The sequence below is a fragment of the Haliotis rufescens genome, unplaced genomic scaffold (genome assembly GCF_023055435.1).
Source record: "Haliotis rufescens isolate VD_foot unplaced genomic scaffold, xgHalRufe1.0.p SCAF_13, whole genome shotgun sequence".
NCBI classification, from domain to species: domain Eukaryota; kingdom Metazoa; phylum Mollusca; class Gastropoda; order Lepetellida; family Haliotidae; genus Haliotis; species Haliotis rufescens.
The window spans coordinates 12,690,327-12,706,831 of record NW_025963813.1 but is presented as its reverse complement, the minus strand read 5'-3'; the positions used below and the strand labels follow the sequence as shown (position 1 = coordinate 12,706,831).

The following is a 16,505-nucleotide window of genomic DNA, read 5'->3' as shown; positions in this document are numbered from 1 at the left end:
GTAAAAAATGAATTTAAGATGCCAATTTTCAAACTCATTTAAGATCATGACCAGTAATATCAGTCTGTAAAATATCATGTCTCTAATCTAAATAGTTTTTAAGAAAATTTTCCCCTTTGAGAAACGGATGGACGGATTGACGAACGAACTCCGTTCTGATATCCCCCATCCCACTTCATGGCAGGGGATAATTATGCCAAACCATTCCAATTTATTTCTTGCATGAGACAACCTTGAAATATCAGAAAGCAAAGACATAGTCACAATGCTTTGTTCAATTGAAAATATCCTTTATCAACTATGAAAACATGTCAGTAGCTTTATTCTTGGAAATTACAGAATTACCAACAACATCAACTCTTTAAGCCAATTAAATAGTTATAAATATTTCGAAAAAGGCCTGTTCCAGTAAGGTAAACAGGCTAAAACAGAAAAGGAAATGTTTCTCGGGCATTTGCGCATCTCTTTTATTCCTGTGTCTGAAACTTCCCACATCGTCTGAAGTAGACTTCATAAAATGAACACAAATGTTTTCTGTTTGTTTGAAAGAGACGAGTTTAGTGTGTACCCAGTTGTGTGTGTTGATATTCTTGGAGAGAAATCAAGAAAATGTTCCTCCCTCATCAATTTTGTCTTCAAAATACAAAAAGTCTGCCCTCCTCTCTCACTATTGATTTTTATTATTAAAAATCTGCCCGAGAAACAATTTTCATGCCAAATCACCTTCAAAAGTTTCTCACAGCAACGTTTAGTTGCATGGATGTAAGCATGTAAATTATACATACTGAACAAAAACAGATAGTGATCATGAATATTTTTGAGGATATATATTAGAAATTGCGTGCTCAGTCTTCACAACAAAAAGATGTCCTCCAAAATATTAATGATCCTGAACTTTTTTTGTTCAGTATAGTAACATGGCCAAGGGGATGGAGAATTGGCCTTCTCTAAAGGAAAGTCATGTCTTGGAGTGTGAGTTGGGTGAGTGAGTGAGTGAGTTGGGTTTAACGCCGCTTTTAACAGTATTCAAGTTATATCACGGCGTGTCAGCTTAATGTGGGAGGAAAGCCAGAAGTGATGCATGTCTCAGACGTTTATCACTTCGGTGAAACCCACGACCACGGGTATGGTGCTGACAAACCTAGAAACATAATTGGGGGGAACCTGGATTCGAACCCACAATCATAGGTTTCTGGCGTGTCCAAGGGACGCAACTCTGCACAGCGAATCGCGGCGCCTAAGACGACTGGGCCACCCGTGCCCCCGTGAGTTGGGTTTCATGCAGCTTTGAACAGTATTTCAGTTATATCACAACGTGTCAGCTTAACATGGGAGGATAGCCAGAAGTGATCTAGGACCCTGTTCCCCAAAGCAATCTTCCTGCTAAGACAATTGTTACTCCCATACTTTAACACGGACAAGACACTGAGATTGATTTGTGGAACGGGGCCCAGGTCCATAATGTTGACAACTTCGGTGAAACCCACAGGTACAAGTGAACGATCATAATCAGAGAGGTTCTGGGATTTAAACCTAAACCATAGGACTCTTGCATGCATGAGGAACGCAACTATACTAAGAAAATACCAGTGTGTTAGATACTGGGCCATCTATGGAAACATGCAAAAATCTAAAACACCCGACACAAATAAGGGATTTTCAGGAGATGCCATCAGCACTTAGGATGTAGTTTGTATCAAATAAGGTTCATCTACCCCATTCAAATAACCCTCGATGAACTTACCATATGTTAATATGAAGAACACCCATGTGATCCGAATTTTCTAGTGGAAAAACGGTTCTTATCAAACTAAGAATATTCATTCAGATCAATGGTTGGTCTCACAACACAGATTACACAGAGTGCCCCTGTCTTAACAAGAAGCAGTAAAAGGTCACATCAGTTTGTTTAAAAGATTCCAGATACCTTGAAGAGTGTATTTTAGTTACATAATGCCATAGCTTTCAAATGGTGAAAGTATGGGTGTAGGTGGTGAGGTGAAATTGGGTTTAACATTATGTTCAAGACTATTGCACTTTTATAGCGACATGCATGTACTAGTCCGGACTGATGCCGATTAATACTGCTAGTCCACTGAGATACCATGCCACAGTTTAACATGAATACCCCACCCAGACACAGTATACTGACTCCGAGCCGACCAGTCCTTGTTTTAGCCCCTTAATGCCGAGCGCCAGACAGGGTAACAACAAGTACCATCTTTTAACGTCTTTTGGTATGACGAGGCCGGGGATCGAATCCAGGACCTTCCACTCTCCGGGCAGATACTCTACCACTAGACCACGGAAGCGGTGAAAGTACGGGTGCAAAGCTTGCCACATGAGGCCTTTCATTTGTGTTGCTTGGTTTACTGATCTTAATAATAAAATATTCTGAGAAAAGAAATCAGAACAACAAATCATCTATAACACCACCGACGGTAAAAAAAATAAATTGTTTGATAGGCATTACTTAGAAGTTGACGGATGACAAAGTAGACACAATTTATGGATAACAACTTCTTTAATACTGTAAAGGCGATGTTTCGGTATATATCCTTATACCGTTTGAGTCTTGCTTGACAGCGGTATAAGGATCTATACCGAACCGTCACCTTTACAGTATTTAAGAAGTTGTTACCCATAAATTGTCTTCTTTGAAAAATAAAATGACAAAGATGCCGCTGTCACATCTTAGATATATAATATTCATAAGGACCCATACCAGGCGAAAATTTAAAAAATATATTGTATCAGCATCCAATCCAAATCAAACTCCATGATAATTACAAAAATCATATACAATGCTTTTTACTTATAAAAAAAATTCGACCTACCTACCTATCAAATATCTCACATACTCCATAAACCAAAACAAGGAAGAAGTCTGGCCTGAGTTTAGCAGTGCAAATCTAAAGACATAATTAACAAAGTTAAACAAGAAATATAAATTTGATCATAAAATATGAAAGAAATAAAACGTACATTTAGAATCTAAAATGACAGCGATTGTTGTTTTATGAGACTGTCAGCACCATTTAGCTTGTTGTGGTAGCCTGTAAATGATCAAGTCCACGCCAAACAAGGCTTGACAGCAGGAGCAATGACCCACGCCATCAGGACAAGGAGACAAACGACAAGTCAAGCAACATTACCGACCCTTCTAACACACAAATGTAGATTGCATAGAATTTCTTTTTATACGGTTTATGAGTTCTGCTCCGGAAACAGAAAATGGATGGACAGACAACATGCTCATTGCAAAATCCTGTTTTCAAACCAGGGGGATAATGTATGATGGCATAACTGATCCACATTATGCTACCAAATATAAACCAGGTCACATGTTGCAACCACCTCGTCCTCGTCCTTTTCATCTGCTTTCACAACATGAACAGGAAACAAGGGATCTATTCTGCCACAAATTCCTTTATGGGGGAAAAGCAAGAAAAACTGGCGACCTTTCCTGCCCAGAATCCCCACAGTGAGACGAGCAAAAAGTCCTTGGGACCTATTCTACCCGGAATCCCCGCAAGAGACAGGTATGAGGTACTAGGGACCTATTCTGCCCAGAATCCCCGATGTGAGACAGGCATGAGGTACTAGGGACCTATTCTGCCCAGAATCCCCGCAAGAGACAGGTATGAGGTACTCGGGACCTATTCTGCCCCAAATCCCCGCTGTAAGACAGCCATGAGGTACTAGGGACCTATTCTGCCCAGAATCCCCGCAAGAGACAAGCATGAGGTACTCGGGACCTATTTTGCCCCAAATCCCCGCTGTGAGACAGGCATGAGGTACTAGGGACCTATTGTGCCCAGAATCCCCGCTGTGAGACAGGCATGAGGTCCTTGCGACCTCCCATTTAGGACAAGGATAGGGTACTAGAATCTGGACATCAAGAACAAGCAGCATTTATCATGCTACATGCACCACTGACACTTTATGACTGTCCATGTTTCAAAGCTATAACACAATAAGGCTACTTGTAAAATAAAATAATATTTTATTATCTTCTGTACAAACTATTCCTCACAAACTAATAGAGTGAAACAATAAACATTGTATTGAACAGTTTCAATGTTTTTAAGAAATATCAATATTTAAAACAAACCAAATGAAATACATATTTTCAAAAGAATGACAAAATATACATATGAAAATGGTGGTAAAATGAAACCAATGTTATATACGAGCTAACCATATAACTAATCACCCAATAAAGACATAATATTAATGAAATTTGACCGAAGTAAGAAAATGTGAACCCCCAATATGTCTTGCTAAAAAATCTCTCAAGTATTCAAAATATCTTTTCATAAATGACCCTTCTCTTACAGTCTCAGAAACAATACTGATACTGTAAGTAGTTCAAAAAGTCACAATTACAAAAGAGTGTTTAGAATGTTCACTGGTCTGTATATATAATATTTAACATTTCCTGAGGAAAGACATGTATATTAGCTGATTTTAGCAATATTCCAGCCGTGGCAAGGGACACAACTACACCAGACAGGAAATATGCCATGACAGATCAACTTTCTTAATACGAAAGAATCAAGTTTTCTTTAATTTTATTTAAGTAGTGTACACTATTTTTGGAACTTGGTTGAACTTTACAGACTTCAAAGAGACGAAGAGATTTACACAATATCTCCAACTTTTCCTGACCAACAGGGAAAGACATAATTTTCCCCAATTTGTAATTGCATCAACAGGTTTTGTTTGTTTGTTTAACGCCACACTCAGCAATATTCCAGCTATAGGACAGCGGTCTGTAAATAATCAAGTCTGGACCAGACAATCCAGGGATTGACATCATGAGCATCGATCCACGCAATTGGAAATCAACCAAGTCAGTGTGCCTGACCACCCGATCCCTTTAGTCGCCTCTTACGACAAGCTTAGTCGCCTTGTATGGCAAGCATGGGTTGCTGAAGACCTATTCTACTCCAGATCTTCACGGGTCCATCAACACATTTGGGGTACTAAACACTATTGCTACAGGCAATGCAATCTATATATCCCAGAATATCAAAAGATATTCCCTAAGTCACCTTGCACAATGGGCACACAATGCTGGGGACCTATACATACCAAGAATCTTAACAAGTTCCTGATTAAACAGCTTCAACACTGATAGTTTTTGTAAAATTATTATCAGTTACAAATGTTTCTATTTACAGCTATCACACATGAAAGTAACTGTTTTATAATGATTCAAAAGTTTCAAATTCTTCCTCCCAAATTAAAAATCTTTGACTGTCTTTACTGATGACTGAGTATATCTAAGTGTTATTGGGTATTGATAAAATGAATGGTTGAAATTTGACAAAAAATTGCTTTTATCCACAATCACTTTCAAATTGCATGAGCAAGACTTCGCCAACATGAGCAAAAGAGATCTGGCCCTTCATGGCGGAACATACATTAAATGATTAAAAATATATAAATATTGTAAGCAAAAAACCAAACCAGTGTGTAAGGGAGAAGAGTAGGTTTGGTTTGATGGCATTTTTAGCAATATTTCGGTAACATCTCAGTGGGGAACACCAGAAATTGGTTTCACACATTGTAGGGGATTAAACCCAGGCCATTTTTGATGGGGTTTGTCAGCTTAAGTACCAAATGTGAGATCATGACTGTACAAAACGACAAATCCAAAACGTGACGCAAAGTTTGTGTCATAAACTTCACAAGTCACTGACATGAGCATAAGCTACTCTCCATCCTGAATGTTACAGTGAGGGAGTTATGTTTACGCTGTTTTCAGCAATATTCCAGCACTATCACAGTGGGTCATACCAGAAATGGGGTTCACAGATTGTACCCACAAGGCTACCCCCTTCCCGGAATGTGGTAAGTCATGAGAGGGAATGCAGGGAAACCAAAGTGAACTGCTTACAGATATTCCACTAAAAGGTTATATACCCGGTAATACAGAAAATCCAAGGGAGGTAAGCATCGACTCTTTGATCAGTACAGAAACATTCGCACTGTTGGCTATGTAACTAAACCAGAAACACAGGATTTTTAGATATAAGTTACGTAATATTATTTCTCCTTTATGAAATGTTTCACTGTTTATTAAAACGTGTCATTACACATCTTTGATGAAATATTAAGCAACAAGGATAAAACAAATCTGGTAGATAATGTAAATATACTAGCCAAATCAAATTTAAAAAAAAAAATATTCACAATTTCACTGGTCATGAGAAGTAACTCAATATCAGGCAAGTTTAGACAAAACCTTTAGTCTCCAAATTTTTTATATTTTTTTAAAATTATTTTCAAATATATAATAGAAAAGAGCCCAGAGAAATTCTTTTTCAGATTGAAGAAGTCTAGACTTGCCAGACTTACAAAGGATTTTTTGGATTTCTTTTCCCCGGACTGATTGTGAGACTAAGGCTAAAGGTACTCCTCAAAAGAAGTTAAAGAACACCAGATTTTTCATATGACAATAGTTAAAGTTATGGCTGGTGAGTACTGCAATGCACACACCTTCCAACTGTGGGTATTCTTTAATTTGTTTTGAGTAGTATATCTGGGGCTAATTTCTATCCCTCCTTTTCAGATCCAATCAGCTGCCCCTTCTCAGAGGCTTCACTGCACATTAACATTGAAGTGTCCACATAGTTACATCCTAGAGGCAGTCACACCAGGCAGACAGTTTCACAGTGTACAACACACAACGATTGGCAACACATGTAGCAGCACATTAAGCACCAGGTACAGCCTGTGGAAAAACAACAAAACAACGGAATTAGCATCACAAAGTACATGGAGACAAATTTCATATCCATCACCCAGTGACCACCGAGAAGCCCAAAGGAAGAAGAGAAAAAAATGAGGAAAAATCGGCAACTGCTTTTGACCTGCACCTCATGCAGTTGTCTCCCCTTACATGCTAGCACTTTGAAAAACAGTCCATTAATTGCCACCATGTTTTTCACCAAACCAGGCTACACACCAAACTACTGTATTCAATATTAGTATCACAGGCATTAATTAAGCATTAGAACATGGCTAAGTTAAGTTCAGCTTGACAATAGCGGCCATCGAGTATTTGTTAGAGACAATCTCTGTCCCACTTTGAGATTATTTCGCTCACACAAACGTGTCGTGTCTGTCGTGTGTGTCTGTCGTGTGTGTTGTGTGTGTGTTGTGTGTGTGTGTGTGTCTCGTGTGTGTGTCTCGTGTGTGTGTGTGTGTATGTGTGTGTGTGTGTGTGTGTGTGTGTGTGTGTGTGTGTTGTGTGTGGCAACTTGTACTCGTCTTGACACCATACCACATATGTACATTATACTGACTATACTAGTCCTTGTTTTATCCACCAGCAAGGGTAAATGTAAAGATTAACACACACAAATAACTTATACTAACAGAAAACAGAGACATCTACAATGAAAGACATTTACCAAAGAGTTACATCTATCACAGACAGGACTATGAGAGGCCTCCACCATGGACAAGAGGACTATGAGAGACATCTATCACAGACAGGACAATGAGAGACATCTATCACAGACAGGACAATGAGAGACATCTATCACAGACAGGACAATGAGAGACATCTATCACAGACAGGACTATGAGAGACATCTATCACAGACAGGACAATGAGAGACATCTATCACAGACAGGACTATGAGAGACATCTATCACAGACAGGACTATGAGAGACATCTATCACAGACAGGACAATGAGAGACATCTATCACAGACAGGACAATGAAAGAAATCCATCACAGACAGGACAATGAGAGACATCTATCACAGACAGGACAATGAGAGGCCTCCACCATGGACAAGAGGACAATGAGAGACATCTATCACAGACAGGACAATGAAAGAAATCCATCACAGACAGGACAATGAGAGACATCTATCACAGACAGGACAATGAGAGACATCTATCACAGACAGGACAATGAGAGACATCTATCACAGACAGGACTATGAGAGACATCTATCACAGACAGGACTATGAGAGACATCTATCACAGACAGGACAATGAGAGACATCTATCACAGACAGGACTATGAGAGACATCTATCACAGACAGGACTATGAGAGACATCTATCACAGACAGGACAATGAGAGACATCTATCACAGACAGGACAATGAAAGAAATCCATCACAGACAGGACTATGAGAGACATCTATCACAGACAGGACGATGAGAGACATCTATCACAGACAGGACAATGAAAGAAATCCATCACAGACAGGACTATGAGAGACATCTATCACAGACAGGACAATGAGAGACATCTATCACAGACAGGACAATGAGAGACATCTATCACAGACAGGACTATGAGAGACATCTATCACAGACAGGACAATGAGAGACATCTATCACAGACAGGACTATGAGAGACATCTATCACAGACAGGACAATGAAAGAAATCCATCACAGACAGGACTATGAGAGACATCTATCACAGACAGGACAATGAAAGAAATCCATCACAGACAGGACAATGAGAGACATCTATCACAGACAGGACAATGAGAGACATCTATCACAGACAGGACAATGAGAGACATCTATCACAGACAGGACAATGAGAGACATCTATCACAGACAGGACAATGAGAGACATCTATCACAGACAGGACAATGAAAGAAATCCATCACAGACAGGACAATGAGAGACATCTATCACAGACAGGACAATGAGAGACATCTATCACAGACAGGACAATGAGAGACATCTATCACAGACAGGACAATGAGAGACATCTATCACAGACAGGACAATGAGAGACATCTATCACAGACAGGACAATGAAAGAAATCCATCACAGACAGGACAATGAGAGACATCTATCACAGACAGGACAATGAGAGACATCTATCACAGACAGGACAATGAGAGACATCTATCACAGACAGGACAATGAGAGACATCTATCACAGACAGGACAATGAGAGACATCTATCACAGACAGGACTATGAGAGACATCTATCACAGACAGGACAATGAGAGACATCTATCACAGACAGGACAATGAGAGACATCTATCACAGACAGGACAATGAAAGAAATCCATCACAGACAGGACAATGAGAGACATCTATCACAGACAGGACAATGAGAGACATCTATCACAGACAGGACAATGAAAGAAATCCATCACAGACAGGACAATGAGAGACATCTATCACAGACAGGACAATGAGAGACATCTATCACAGACAGGACTATGAGAGACATCTATCACAGACAGGACAATGAAAGAAATCCATCACAGACAGGACAATGAAAGAAATCCATCACAGACAGGACAATGAGAGACATCTATCACAGACAGGACAATGAGAGACATCTATCACAGACAGGACAATGAGAGACATCTATCACAGACAGGACAATGAGAGACATCTATCACAGACAGGACAATGAGAGACATCTATCACAGACAGGACAATGAGAGACATCTATCACAGACAGGACTATGAGAGACATCTATCACAGACAGGACGATGAGAGACATCTATCACAGACAGGACAATGAGAGACATCTATCACAGACAGGACAATGAGAGACATCTATCACAGACAGGACAATGAGAGACATCTATCACAGACAGGACTATGAGAGACATCTATCACAGACAGGACAATGAAAGAAATCCATCACAGACAGGACAATGAAAGAAATCCATCACAGACAGGACTATGAGAGACATCTATCACAGACAGGACAATGAAAGAAATCCATCACAGACAGGACAATGAGAGACATCTATCACAGACAGGACAATGAGAGACATCTATCACAGACAGGACAATGAAAGAAATCCATCACAGACAGGACAATGAAAGAAATCCATCACAGACAGGACTATGAGAGACATCTATCACAGACAGGACGATGAGAGACATCTATCACAGACAGGACGATGAGAGACATCTATCACAGACAGGACTATGAGAGACATCTATCACAGACAGGACTATGAGAGACATCTATCACAGACAGGACTATGAGAGACATCTATCACAGACAGGACTATGAGAGACATCTATCACAGACAGGACGATGAGAGACATCTATCACAGACAGGACAATGAGAGACATCTATCACAGACAGGACAATGAGAGACATCTATCACAGACAGGACAATGAAAGAAATCCATCACAGACAGGACAATGAAAGAAATCCATCACAGACAGGACAATGAGAGACATCTATCACAGACAGGACGATGAGAGACATCTATCACAGACAGGACTATGAGAGACATCTATCACAGACAGGACTATGAGAGACATCTATCACAGACAGGACTATGAGAGACATCTATCACAGACAGGACTATGAGAGACATCTATCACAGACAGGACAATGAGAGACATCTATCACAGACAGGACAATGAAAGAAATCCATCACAGACAGGACAATGAGAGACATCTATCACAGACAGGACAATGAGAGACATCTATCACAGACAGGACAATGAGAGACATCTATCACAGACAGGACAATGAGAGACATCTATCACAGACAGGACAATGAGAGACATCTATCACAGACAGGACAATGAAAGAAATCCATCACAGACAGGACAATGAAAGAAATCCATCACAGACAGGACTATGAGAGACATCTATCACAGACAGGACAATGAGAGACATCTATCACAGACAGGACTATGAGAGACATCTATCACAGACAGGACTATGAGAGACATCTATCACAGACAGGACGATGAGAGACATCTATCACAGACAGGACAATGAGAGACATCTATCACAGACAGGACTATGAGAGACATCTATCACAGACAGGACGATGAGAGACATCTATCACAGACAGGACAATGAGAGACATCTATCACAGACAGGACAATGAGAGACATCTATCACAGACAGGACAATGAGAGACATCTATCACAGACAGGACAATGAAAGAAATCCATCACAGACAGGACAATGAAAGAAATCCATCACAGACAGGACTATGAGAGACATCTATCACAGACAGGACAATGAGAGACATCTATCACAGACAGGACAATGAGAGACATCTATCACAGACAGGACTATGAGAGACATCTATCACAGACAGGACAATGAAAGAAATCCATCACAGACAGGACTATGAGAGACATCTATCACAGACAGGACAATGAAAGAAATCCATCACAGACAGGACTATGAGAGACATCTATCACAGACAGGACTATGAGAGACATCTATCACAGACAGGACAATGAGAGACATCTATCACAGACAGAAGATGAGAGACATCTATCACAGACAGAAGATGAGAGACATCTCCCACGCATATGACAGACATCTATCACAGACAGGTGGACTATAAGCAGCATCTACAAAGACAGGGCTATTATACACATCTTTTAAGACATAACTATCACAGGAGGAGGTTGATCAATTGAAGTAATGAGATCATGAATAGTGAAACAAATTGTACTTAATGCTCCTGCATGGTATCAGTTCATCACTTCACCATATTAACTTCACTTCGATCATTATCAAAAAGACCTATTATTAAAGTTTACATATTATATGTTCCATCAAGTCGGACCCCATTCAATCTCATGGACCCTGATATTTGCAATAAACTGCAAATTTCTTCTTTCATAGAAGTCTACCAGGAAAAACCAATAACGAGAAACCAAAACAAAGTTTAGAATACAGCCCATATATAGGCATAAGGTGAGTGAGTGAGTGAGTTGGGTTTGGCCCCGCTTTTAACAGTATTCCAGTTATATCGCAGCATGTCAGCTTTATGTGTGAGGAAAGACAAAAGTTATGCATGTCTCAGATGTTTACCACTTCGGTGAAACCCACGAGCACGGGCATGGTGCGGACAAACCTAGAAACATTATCAGGGCAAACCGGGATTCGAACCCACAATCATAGGTTTCTGGCGTGCCCAAGGGACGCAACTCTGCACAGCGAATCATAGTGCCTTAGACGACTGGGCCCCCCTTGCCCCCTATAGGCATAAGGAAGAAAATTTATGAATGTCAACTTCTTTACCTGATAAAGGAGTAAGTATACACTCTGAAATGTTGTGTTCCTCATAATAAAAAAGTTGACATCCATAAATTCTCTTCCTTAAGTGTATAACCTCTAAATGCCTTTCAAAGACTTAATATATAGGCAACCTATTTAACTACATTACAAAACAAATTCAAAGTCAATAATGAAGTGTTCACTCACAGGTGTAAGGAAGGGAGCAGGATATTAGCTGGACAGAAAGAGTCTAGAGGAAGACAGCACATTTAAGTACTTGTATGTACCTGGTTGTCAACCACTTCTAGAGAGTCCTTGACTATCGGAACATCCACATTGACTGGTCGCTCAATGTCCACCTTCACCTCGCCTCCCTTATTCTCATCCAGCTGGAGACGTTGCTATACAAGAGGTCAACACTTTTGTCAGTATTCTGCATCAGTCTGTGCAAAAACTTTGAGTCAACTAGACTGAATGTGGCTCTAAGTCTAGACAGGACTATTATCAGCTGAGCTTCCTAGACTGAACAGAATTGTACTAGACTCAGGCTACTTCCATAATGCGGCTATACAAGAGGTCAACACTTTTGTCAATATTCTGCATTAGTCTGTGCAAAAACTTTGAGTCTACTTGCCTGAATGTGGCTCTAAGTCTAGACAGGACTATTATCAGCTGAGCTTCCTAGACTGAACAGAATTGTACTAGACTCAGGCTACTTCCAAACTGCGGCTATACAAGAGGTTAATACTTTGTCAACAGACAACATCTACATTGTTGCTATAATACAGGGTTGGTATATTATCAACGTATCCCACATCGTTCTTGTCATACAAAGTCAGCTCTTTGTCAATATACAACATATGCATCCATGTGTGAGAGGGTCAACGCTTTGCCATTATACAACATCTGTGTTGTTATACAAGGGGTTAACTATGTCAATATATCACATCTGCACTGAAATACAGGAGATCAACACTTTGTCAAAATACCACATTCGTATCCTTGCCACACATCATAGGTTTCTGGCATGCTTAAGGGACGCAACTCTGCACAGCGAATCGCGGAGCCTAAGACGACTGGCCCACCCGTGCCCCCTCCATGCCATCTGAGTACAATGACACGCTATCAACCAAATCACAGGGTCTGACCAGCACATCCATTTCGTCACCTATTACGACCAGCATAGGTTGCTGTGGACCCATTCTAACCTGGAATCCCCACAGAGTGACTAAATAAGACAAGATGGGTTCCTATTCCTTGCCATTATCCACAGACATCACTGAAGCACATCGTATTATAGTAGTCAATGTTCTAAGGCTATGGTTCATTTGACATTGTTGCTTCTGACACAACCATGTCTTGAGAATTATTGGGGAAGGTTCTAATGATCATAATGTTCCCCAACATGGCAAAGGAAATGGATGAACTGTCCCTAAATAGATCTGCACAACATTTATTTGAATTAAGTTACCATATTTATGCTACAAGAGATAGAACATATTGAAACAATGCGAGGAATTTATCCAGGATTCCAAACTACGTGCCTTTGGCAGGCCTCTGTTAATCCATGATGAAATTTTGTAATTACTCATCATATGCTCAACAATATTAACCTAAGTTCATATACATAAAATTGAGCCGTTATTCTTGTACTGATATAACATCAAAAATGAAGCAAATCTGAGGGACAGCAACAGCACTCAACATAACAACTATAAATTGAGGATTGTGTTCTAAGAAAGAAGCTTTTACTACACTCTAAGAGTTAGAAATCAGAAGCAAAACCTGTTAACATAAATAATCGAAAAAGTATCCAGTAAGCATGTCCGTTGTCAATGGTTGAAAGTGGTTAATGGAGAAATAGAGAAAGGCACCTGAATTATCTTAGAATTTGATCCACAAAAGTCCAAATAACCACAAAGAAATTGCTAGAAACAGCCCATTATCGTGACACAAGGGTGTTGAACTGTCAGTGAGTCGGGTTTTACACTGACCATGACATCACCATGACAGTTACCCAGGATTTCACATGACATGTGGATCCTTTGTATTTGACTTTATCCATCCATAATCCTCATTATACTTTCCATGAGTGATATTTGATGCAACACATTTCTATCTGCCAGAACTTCTCACAAAAACGTCCTAGGTACTTTAACAAACTTGTATATTCCTTTTATGATAACAATCAACAGAATGTTTCGTTTTCAATTTCTTGGATACGAAAAGTTTTAACTCATTCGTGACTCTAAATTGTGTTCATGACTCAAACACAAATTGGCATTATAACCTGTTCTCACCATCTTGGTTTACACAGGATGGACTTTACACAATCAACACACTGACATTTGGTCACACTATTACTATTTTTCAGCTTTCAGATTTAGCAACTGCAGCCTACAGCTATAAAAGGTAAATATATATTTGTTTGGTTCAAATTTAACATAACTCACCATATGTAAATACGGCAATATACAGAAGAAGAAAATGTTCATTCTGAACACATTTAATTTAATTGTATTAAGCACTTAATTTCTCTCATTAAGTTCTTTGAATGCATGTTAAATATTTAAAAATATTCACAAGTGCACACATTATTTTCTTTTTTTGTTCTACCCAAGCTATTCTGGTTAGTTTAGCCTGTTAACTGTAAAACAAAAGAGCCTTCCAAAAACAGAACATGTACCTTTAGCTCAACATCACCAGGTCGGATCAACTACAAAAACGAAACAGAATTTAACAAAACAAAAAGAAATAAAATCACAATTCCCAAATTGATGGATTGATGTTTCAAACAGTTAAAAAACCAATAAGTAAAACTAGAGTATCAGGTCAAATGAAATCTTGTTTCAGGTGACCAATAATTGTCTAAAAGCTCAATGAGAACAGAATCCTACAAAATAGTACACCTCTATGAAACTATAAACAATCCTAAAAATATTGAAGTGATGAAAAGAAGAAAAACATGTTTGATAGATCTCCTAAAGTGAGATAAATAATAAAGACAAACAAAACAAAGTGGTGTCATAGAAGCAGAATTGTTTTAAGGATATGTTCTACCTCCTGAATTTCTTTATCATCCGCAACATGGTCATCAAGTAAGACTGGAGGGTGGATTTTGTCAACATCCACATCACCCGCATTCTGAAATATCAGTTCACTTAATATTCACTTTAAAAACATCATAGAATTCCTATGTTAAACAACATAGAATACCCACGTTTAATAACATGGAATACCCATGTTAAACAACATAGAATACCCATGTTAAACAACATAGAATACCCATGTTTAAAAAACATAGAATACCCATGTTAAACAACATAGAATACCCATGTTTAATAACATGGAATACCCATGTTAAACAACACAGTATACCCATGTTAAATAACATAGAATACCCATGTTAAACCACCTTAAATAACCATGTTAAACCACATGAAATAACCATGTTAAACAACATAGAATACCCATGTTAAATAACATAGAATACCCATGTTAAACCACCTTAAATAACCATGTTAAACCACATGAAATAACCATGTTAAACAACACGGAATACCCTATGTTATACCACATAGATGAGAACAAATATGTCAAATCAATCATGTTATTCTCAAAAAAGAAAGAAAAGATTATCCATGTAATTAGCAGGAAATTGTATTAATCTTATACCAGCATAGAAAATAACCATGTTATACCTTGGAAGGGTTTACCCATTTCCCATCAATAGGAGATCATCCATGTCATATCCAGAAGGAGACTTTCAACATCATATCCAGAAGTTGATTATCACTATTATACCAAGCAGGAGATTATTCATAGTATAACCTATGGTTTAAAATATCCGTGTTAAATCGAGAAAAGGTTCATGGAAAACATGGGTGTGGTGTGGTGTGGTGTGGTGTGGTGTGGTGTGGTGTGGTGTGGTGTGGTGTGCAGTTAAACCTAAAGGAAATTATTTTTCCCCCACTACATTCTCCAACTGAAAGAAGACTCTGATGACATCCTGAAAATTAAAGGAGGAAAAAACGTACCGAAGGGCAGGAAGCTTTTGGGCGCACCAAAGCAGTAGAATGTGACAATTTCAAAACAAAAGTTTGGCATAAATGAAACCAAAGATGTAACAATACATGGGTGAAAGATGGGATGGCAAGGTGGAGTAACATTCACAACACTGGATATCCAGAAAGTAGTGACTTATTGATTGGGGGAGTTGGGTTGAGCATCAATGTGTGTACATGGAAGGAAGGTCCGATATGACAGAGGTTGTGACCATGTAACACTTTCAGGAAACCCACAAGCAAAGCTTTGGTGCTTATGGACAAAGGATATTTATCAGGGAGGATTTGGGATTTGAACCCTTCTGCAGCAGATCTTAGTATAGCTAAGGGACACAACTCTGAGTACTGGGCAACCTAGACCCCTACTCAGATATTGGTACCGGAGGAAACCCAACTTTTGTCAGTACAGTAGGGTTCAATCAGGCAAAGTG

The 16,505-nt window shown here is 39.2% G+C and overlaps 1 protein-coding gene across 1 annotated transcript in view; it reads right to left on the bottom strand.

The window, feature by feature from the left end:
* Nucleotides 1-16,505, bottom strand: part of LOC124139122 (Golgi integral membrane protein 4-like) — a 91,721-nt gene that overhangs the window by 15,249 nt on the left and 59,967 nt on the right. Inside the window, exons 31-33 of the mRNA XM_048394200.1 lie at nucleotides 15,071-15,154; nucleotides 14,697-14,726; nucleotides 12,298-12,411 (exon numbers count right to left, since the gene is read on the bottom strand). Of these exons, the coding sequence (XP_048250157.1) occupies nucleotides 12,298-12,411; nucleotides 14,697-14,726; nucleotides 15,071-15,154 (228 nt within the window). The remainder of the gene's footprint in view (nucleotides 1-12,297; nucleotides 12,412-14,696; nucleotides 14,727-15,070; nucleotides 15,155-16,505) is intronic.